The 9,054-nt window shown below is 40.6% G+C and overlaps 1 protein-coding gene and 1 long non-coding RNA gene across 2 annotated transcripts in view; one reads left to right on the top strand and one right to left on the bottom strand.

Annotated features, from left to right (window-relative positions):
- The window catches only part of GLYAT (glycine-N-acyltransferase), a 17,542-nt gene extending 9,293 nt beyond the window's left edge, over positions 1 to 8,249 (top strand). Inside the window, exons 3-5 of the mRNA XM_032414222.1 lie at positions 4,376 to 4,502; positions 5,820 to 5,991; positions 6,422 to 8,249. Coding sequence (XP_032270113.1) covers positions 4,376 to 4,502; positions 5,820 to 5,991; positions 6,422 to 6,824 — 702 coding nt within the window. The 3' untranslated portion in view covers positions 6,825 to 8,249. The remainder of the gene's footprint in view (positions 1 to 4,375; positions 4,503 to 5,819; positions 5,992 to 6,421) is intronic.
- The window catches only part of LOC116638331, a 93,720-nt gene that overhangs the window by 61,720 nt on the left and 22,946 nt on the right, over positions 1 to 9,054 (bottom strand). The gene's annotated exons all lie outside the window — the stretch shown is intronic.

Below are 9,054 nucleotides of genomic sequence, written 5' to 3'. Positions count from 1 at the left end.
AAAGAAAGAAAGAAAGAAAGAAAGAAAGAAAGAAAGAAAGAAAGAAATGGGCAGAAGACATTAACAGACATTTCTCCACAGAACACATACAAATGGCCAACAGACACATGAAAAAATGTTCCACATCACTCGGTATCAGGGAAATACAAATCAAAAGCACAATGAGATACCACCCACACCAGTCAGAATGGCTAAACTTAACAATGCAGGAAACAGGGGCGCCTGGGTGGCTCAGTCGTTAAGCGTCTGCCTTCGGCTTAGGTCATGATCTCAGGGTCTTGGGATCGAGCCCCACATCGGGCTCCCTGCTCGGCGGGAAGCCTGCTTCTCCCTCTCCCACTCCCCCTGCTTGTGTTCCCTCTCTCACTGTGTCTCTATCTTCAGATAAATAAATAAAATCTTTAAAAAAAAAAATGCAGGAAACAACATATGTTGGTGAGGATGCTGAGAAAGGGGAACCCTCTTACACTGTTGGTGGGAATGCAAACTGGTGTAGCCACTCTGGAAAACAGTATGGAGGTTCTTAAAAAAAGTTAAAAATAGAGTTACCCTGCAACTCAGCAACTGCACTACTAGGTATTTATCCAAAGAATACAAACAGTGATTTGAAGGGGCACCTGCACCCCAATGTTTATAGCAGCAATGTCTACAGTAGCCAAAATATGGAAAGAGCCCAAATGTCCACTGACAGATGAATTGATAAAGAAGATGTGGTTTATATATATACAATGGAATATTACTCAGTCATCAAAAAGAATGAAATCTTGCCATTTGCAATAACATGGATGGAACTAGAGGATATTATGCTAAGTCAGTTATAATAAGTCAGTTAGAGAAAGACAAATACCATATGATTTCACTCATATGTGTAATTTAAAAATAAAACAGAGGAACATAGGGAAAGGGAAGGGGGAAAAAAGATAAAAACAGAGGGGGGGCAAACCACAAGAGACTCTTTAACAATAGGGAACCAACTGACTGTAGCTGGAGGGGAGGGGAGTGGGGGGATGGGGTAACTGGGTGATGGGCATTAAGGAGGGCACTTGAGGTAATGAGCAGTTGGTGTTACATGCAACTGATGAATCACTAAATTCTACCCCTGGAACTGAAAATACACTACATGTTAACCAAATTGAATTTAAGTAAAAAAAAAATTTTTTTTAAGAATAATTTAAAAAAATAAAAAATAGAAAGCAAATCAAAAAAAATAATAATCTCGGGCGCCTGGGTGGCTCAGTTGGTTAAGCGACTGCCTTTGGCTCAGGTCATGATCCTGGAGTCCCTGGATCGAGTCCCGCATCAGGCTCCCCACTCGGCAGGGAATCTGCTTCTCCCTCTGACCCTCCCCCCTCTCATGTGCTCTCTCTCTCTCTCTCTCATTCTCTCTCTCAAATAAATAAATAAATAAAATCTTTAAAAATAAATAAATAAATAAAATAATAATCTCATCTGTTATTTAATAATTTGAGATGATCTTCCTAAATAAGTGGTTTCTTTCTTTTTGGAACTACACTTTGTTTAACTCTAGCATTGTTTTAAGAAAGCATTTCTAATTTTCATCTTCTTTGGCTTAAGTATATGTGGCAATTTTAATCCAGAACTAGCTACAACCAAATTTAATACTGTCACATTCATAAATGGTGTGTTCTGCAAGTATTTGAACTGTAGTAAAATTTATTCTTGCAACACTTTTCCTTATCAGTTGTTTTCCTCTTCTTCCCACTGAGAATAACAGAAGTATAGAAGAATGCTTTCTAAATTGTCTTTGCTTGATTTGAAATTTTAATGCAATATGTGGGTAGAGAGTATATTGTTATACAATTTTCTATCATAAATTGAATACTTGACTCTCTCCTCTTGATCTCATTATTTAAATGATTTAGGAATAATTGTAATGCACCAATAAAAATACCAACAGTTTAGTACTTAAAAATATCACAGTATATCTCACATTTTGGTCCTTAGTATATTTTGAATGTATTCCATGTATGGTGTAGAAAGTGGTCCAGTTTCATTCTTTTCCATGTAGCTGTCCAGTTTTTCCAACACCATTTATTGAAGAGACAGTCTTTTTTCCATGGATATTCTTTCCTGTTCTCTTGTCATATAATAATGGACTATATAAACAGGAGTTTATTTCTGGCTCTCTATTCTGTTTCATTGATTTGTGTATTTATTTTTGTGCCAATATCATATTGTTTTGATTACTACAGCTTTGTAATATATCTTGAAATCTGGAATTGTGATATCTCCATCTTTATTTTTCTTTCTCAAGATTGCTTTTGCTATCCAGGGTCTTGGTGGTTCCATAAAAACAAATTTTAATGTTATTTGTCCTAGGTCTGTGAAAAATGCTGTTGGTATTTTGATAGGGTTTTCACTGAATCTGTACTTTGAGTAGTATGGATATTTTGACAATATTAATTCTTCCACCCCATGAGCATGAAATATCTTTCCCTTTGTTTGTGTCATCTTCAATTTCTTTCATCAGTGTTTTGTAGTTTTCAGAGTACAGGTCTTTCAGTTCATAGGTTAAGTTTATTCCTATGTATTTTATTCTTGCTAATGCAATTGTAAATGGAATTGTTTTCTTAATTTCTCTATTACTTCATTATAAGTGTATAGAAACAATCAATTTCTTTGTATTAATTTTGTATCCTGCAACTATACTGAATTTATTTATTACTTTTAAAAATTTTTGAATGGAGTCTTAGGGCTTTCTATGTATAGTATCATGTCTTCTGCAAATAGTGACAGTTTAACTTCTTTAACAATTTGGATGAATTTTATTTCTTTTTCTTGTTGGATTGCTGTGGTTAGGACTTCTAGTACTATGTTGAATAAAGTGGCAAGAGTGGGGGGCACCTGGGTGGTGCAGTTGGTTAAGTGTCCGACTCTTGGTTTCGGCTCAGGTTGTGATCCCATAGTCATGGGATCCAGCCCTGCGTCTGGCTCAGCGCTCGGTGTGGAGTCTGCTTGAGATTCTCTTTTCCTCTCCTTCTGCCCCTCCCACTCATGTGCTCTCTCTTTCTGAAATAAATAGATAAATCTTTAGAAAAAAAAATGGCAAGAGTGGACATCCTTGTCTTCTTCCCGACTTTAGAGGAAAGTTCTCAGTTTTTCACCATAAGGGCTTAATATCCAAAATCCATAAAGAATTTACACAACTCAATACCAAAAAACAAATAATCCAATTTAAAAGTGGGCAGAGGACCTGAATTAGATACTTTTCCAAAGAAGACATACACATGGCCTATAGACACATGAAAAAATGCTCAACATCACTCATCATCAGGGAAACACAAATCAAAACCACAATGAGATATCACCTTACAGCTGTCAGAAAGGCTACAATCAAAAAGATAAGAAATAACAAGTGTTGGTGTGGATATGGAGAAAAAGGACCCTCATGCACTGTTGGTGGAAATGTAAACTGGTACAGCCACTGTGGAAAACAGTAAGGACGTTCCTCAAAAAACTAAAAATAGAAATACCATATGATCCAATAATTGCATTACTGGGTATTTACCCAAAGAAAATGAAAACACAAATATGAAAAGATAGATGCACCCTGATGTCTATAGCAGCATTATTTATAATAGCCAAGATAGGGAAGCAACCCAAGTGTCCATCAATAGAAGAATGGATTAAAATTTAGTGTTTGTGGAGTTATTACTCAGCCATAAAAAGAATGATATCTTGCCATTTGTGACAACATGGATGGACCTTAAGTGTATAATGCTAAGTGAAATAAGTCAGACAGAGAAAGACAAATACCATATGATTTCCCTCATATGTGGAATCTAAAAAACAAACAAGCAAAAAACAAAAATCAGAAACAAGGGGCACCTGGGTGGCTCAGTCAGTTAAGCATCTGTCTTCGGCTCAGGTCATGATCCCAGGGTCCTGGGATGGAGCCCCTGAGTTGGGCTCCTTGCTGAGTGGAAGCCTGCTTCTCCCTCTGCCTCTGCCTGCTGCTTTCCCTGCTTATACATGCTCTCTGTCAAAAATAAATAAAAATCTTTAAAAAAAAAATCAGAAACAAATCCATAAATACGGAGAACTGATGATTCCCTTTTGTACAGGCTTCCTGTTACGGCATGAGTAAGTCATGGGGATAAAAGCTACAGCGTAGGGAATACAGTCAGTGGTGGTGTAATGGCGTTGTATGTGAGAGACGGTAGCTATACTTGTGAGGATAGCATAGACTATAGATTTGTTGGATCACTGTGTTGTACACCTGAAACTAATGTAACATTGTGTGTCAACTATACTTCAATTTTAAAAACTCACAGTAGAGTGGAATTTAGAAAAAAGTACTGCAATCATGAAATATTAAGAATTTGTTTTATTCCCCTTTTCCCAATGACAATAGGAGATGATAGATGATTTTGATCACTACACCAATACTTACCAAATCTACTCCAAGGACCTCAACAACTGTCAGGAATTCCTTGGCTCGCCGGAAGTCATCAACTGGAAACAGCATTTGCAGATCCAAAGTAAGAGAAATGGGATGTGTGCAGACTCACTTCTCTGTCCTGAACAATTTTCCCTATGAGTCATATCTCCTACCCCCTGAGCTCTAGACCCTCAGCCTGCTGCCAAATTTTTAACTCACTCATAAAGGGAGGAAAAAATACCCTCAAAGCTTGCAAAGAATGGGTTTTATAAAGAACCATAATATAATTTCTTGATAGCCAAGGATTTATGGCATATTTTGCAGACATATCCAGGATCCCTTTGAATGACTGGATACCAAAGCAGAGCTTCCCCTAGGGCCTTCCATTCCTGGAATAAGAATGACAACTTGTGCCATAAAGCACCTCCCATATCATGAAGGGCAACTGTCATGGTTGTGGACATGCCCTCAGAGTCAGACTCCCTAGAATGGCATCTGCCTGTTACTTGCTATGTGATTCTAGTCACATGACTTAACCTCTCTGAGACTCTGACTTTCATATACAAAAATGAGGATAGTGATAGTTTCTAGAACACAGGGGCATTGGAAAGATTAAATGAAATCTTGAATAGGAATTTCTTACTACAATACCTGGATGGGTCTGTTAACTTTTGCCGTGTAGCAAACCGCGTAATTCTGTGAATCAACAGTTTGGGCTGGTCTCACTTGGGTTTACTCATGCAGTTACAGTCAGTCGGTGGGTGGACTATGGGCCGACTGCCACAGCACAGCCTCAGGCACGTGTTGGAATCATGGTTCTGGCTGTCAGGGTTGGCTGCCATGGTGATGGCATGTTAGGAGCCCGTGACCTCCGCAGGCTAGCCGAGGTCTATTCATATGGTATTGGTTTCAAGGTAATCGACATCACAAGGAGAGGGCTAGCCCCAGTGGTCAAGCATTTTTAAGTTTTTCCCCCGCCTCAAATTTATTTTTCCCCACTGGCAAGAGCAAATCATATGGCCAAGGTTTGATGCAGTGCAGGAGATGACTAGTCCAGGGAATGGATACAAGGACATGTGGGCGATTGTAGGCCATTCCTGCAACAATCTACTGCACTGAGGACACAGTAAGTGCACAATGGATATTGACTACTATTTTTCTAAAACACTCCTCTCCTTTCATTATCAAAACTACATGATTATGAAGTCCAGAAAACTTGGTTCCAGTCTTGCTTTGCCACTAATGGCTTAATGAATTTCTGGGCCCATTTTCACGTACGGAAAATGGGGAAAATTGCCCAAATCCTGCAGCAGCACTGAGCCTAGGTTCTCTATAATCCCAGACACTTCCTACTCCAGTGGAGTGCTTCTCCACAGAATGTACTTAAACCACCGTCTCTCCTTATAATCCCATCCAGGTTCACAGCCCAGCCTAAATGAGGTGATACAAAATCTTGCAGCCACTAAATCTGTCCAAGTCAAGCAAACACGGTGCTTTCTCTATATGATGGCTAAAGCAGTAAAGAAACTGGTTCCTTCCCTGCTGGACGTAAAGAAGTTATCACCCAGTGGTGGCAAACCCAAGGCCATGTGAGTTTGCTACAAGTCACTCGGCATTACTCACAACTCGCACTGTGATGTAGCCTCCCGTTTTCGCTCCCTGCTTCCACTCTGGCCCATCTGCAATCAATATTCTTCAATGTGGCCAGAGTAATTTAAAAAAAAAAAAAATGTAATTCAGACCATGTTCCTCCTCTGCTGAAAATACTCCACCATTTCCTCTCTCATCTGGAATCTATCAAACTTCTGCCCACTTCTTTGATCTATCCTGTCCTTCCTGCGTGCTTGCTCCAACAACAGTGGCCTTTTTCTGTCCTTCTGTCACCGCAAGCTCACCGATACTCAGGGACTTTGCATCTGCTATTTCCCCTGACTACTCTGTCTCTCGAGACAATAGAGGTAAGAACAAACACAAACCTCCATACTCATGGACTTTGTTTTTCTCCTGGACCTCCAATAGCAACCAAGAGATGTTTAAACTCTCCTCCCTGGACGCTACCCACGCTCCCTTGGTGAATAAATTCTGGCATTTCGGTGGCAATGAGAGGAGCCAGAGATTCATCGAGCGCTGCATCCGGACCTTCCCCACCTTCTGCCTGCTGGGGCCCCAGGGGACCCCTGTGTCCTGGGACCTGATGGACCAGACAGGAGAGATGCGGATGGCGGGGACCGTGCCTGAGTACCGGGACCAAGGCCTTATCTCTCACATCGTCTATTCCCAGACCCAGGCTCTAGACAAACTTGGCTTCCCCCTGTATTCTCACACAGACAAGAATAACAAAATCATGCAGAAGATGTGTTACAGGCTGCATTACATCCCCATGCCCTGTGACTGGAACCAGTGGTACTGTGTGCCCCTGTGAAGCAGCCCTGAACACAAGCCCATGTCAGATGGGCCTGCGCCTGGGAGGACAGAGGGAAATAAGAAACTGTAAATGTAACCATCATTAAGGGAACAGCACTATTTGGGCTCTGGGGAAGCAGCATGGTGGGTCAACATGACCACCCTGGTCCCTGCACAAAAATTGCTGGTGGGCTTCTTTAGATTTATCAGTAGGAAGCAGCCCCAGGTATTCCCGATGTGGCCCCCACATAATTGAGCCCCCCACACTTCTGGGATCTCTGTGACACTCCTTCATCAGCTCCATGTTGCCCCAAATCGCTCCTCCTGGAATTCCTAGGACATGGATTATATTAGTAGAGCCTTGACAAATTTTCCGGGGAGGCGTAATATTTTCTGGGCATTATGATTTATTCCTCCTCCTTTCTATGGCTGTTTCCTTAGTTATCAGCTAGTGTGTTCTGCTCATTAGGTTTGTAGAGATTATCTTATCTTCTGATTGCTGCTTTAGAAGTACATTAAATACATACAAATATATATGAGATGTTAGGTTAAACATAGTACACATGATATAGCAGAGAGAGTTAATAAGAAAAAGACATATGTTAGCCTGTCCTCTCCTCACCCCCACACTTTCCTAAACCCACCTGAACCCCAAACAATAAAGAGATTTTGTGTTTTACTGCATAAGGTGAAATGAAGCGGTTCATGATGGGGAGAGCATGGGTGAGTTTATGGAGAGAGGGAAGAGGGAGCAACCAGGGAGTGGATATTTATTGAGAAGAGACAGAAGATGATAGGGAGGGTATGGATATGTATTGCCCCACTTGCCCTCAGCATGTTATTTCAGGATGCCTGAATTCTATGAAGTTCATGGGAGAATCTGGTTGGGAGTGTGGCAGGTTATTCTTCCTGGTAGGGACAGATGAGCTGGGAGGGTTCCTTTGCCCCAGCAAATCACCTGGATTAAGAACCTGTTTCCTTCTGGTCCACCTAAGCCTGGCATTAGGCTAGGGAATTGGGGATGAAATGCCCCACCCACCCACACACACAGAAATTGACTGAGGTTTAATTTCTTGGCCAGTCAACGTTTCTCAACCTTGGCACAGTGGATATTTTAGGCTGGACAATTCTCTGTTGTGGGGTAGGGACTGTCCTGTGCTTTTGTAGAATGCTTAGCAGGACCCCTGGCTCTACCCACTGATGCCAGTAGCATCCTCCATCCTGGTTATGACAACTAAAAATGTCTCCAGGTATCGATAAGTGTGCACTGCAGGCAAAGTACCTGTGACTGAGAGACACTGGTCTAGATAAAGGATTCTCAAACTTGAGCCTGCATCAGAATCACAGACTGTGATTTAACTGTCAGGCCTGTTAAAACACAGACTGTAGCCTAACTCCTAGATTTCTGATTCAGTAGATTTTGGGTAGAGCCCCAGAATTTAAATTTCTAACAAGTTTCCAGGTGATCCTGATGCTGCTGGTCCACGAACCAGGCTTTGAGAACCACTGGTTTAGAGAAATAATAGAACATATTATGTCCTAGAGCCATAGATGAAAATTCATATTGCACACTACTTAGGCATATTGTTTTACTTTTGTAGGTATAATGTAAATTTACATTCGAATTGATAATATTATTTCATTATTAAGGAGGGCATGTGTTGCAATGAGCACTGGGTGTTATACGCAAACAATGAATCATGGAACACTACATCAAAAACTAATGATGTAATGTATGATTAACATAACATAATAAAGAAATAAAAATAAATAAATTGCTAAAGCTTCTAAAACATTGTCATTAAACAGTGCAATAGGCAGACACCACACTATACTTTCACTACTTCCCCATAAAACCTGCTCACTAGAGAATTATTTTTTAATAAAGGAAAAGAGTATCTTCAGCTATTGAACACTGTTCCATGGAAAAACACAGACCTTTGGGTGCTAAGAGTTGCCCAGCATGACCATTTACCTGGGCTGTTGGAAATCTGACCTGAAGGATTTTTTGTAGTCAGGCTTCTGGTATGGAATGAATAGGTCATGGGAATAAAAGGTACCTCCTAGGGAATATTGTCAATGATACTGTAATAGTGCTGAATGGTGACAGATGGTAGCTACACTTGTGATGAGCACAGCATAAGGTATAGAGATGCTGAACCACTATCCTTCACACCTGAAACTAACGTAACATGATGTGTCACCTCCAGTCAATTAAACAAAAATGAAAAAAAAATAAAAGCAGGTGA

This window comes from Phoca vitulina, unplaced genomic scaffold, assembly GCF_004348235.1.
Source record: "Phoca vitulina isolate PV1807 unplaced genomic scaffold, GSC_HSeal_1.0 scaffold16, whole genome shotgun sequence".
NCBI lineage: Eukaryota > Metazoa > Chordata > Mammalia > Carnivora > Phocidae > Phoca > Phoca vitulina.
Note: the sequence above shows the minus strand (reverse complement) of the source record. Positions and strands in the feature narration are given on the sequence as shown.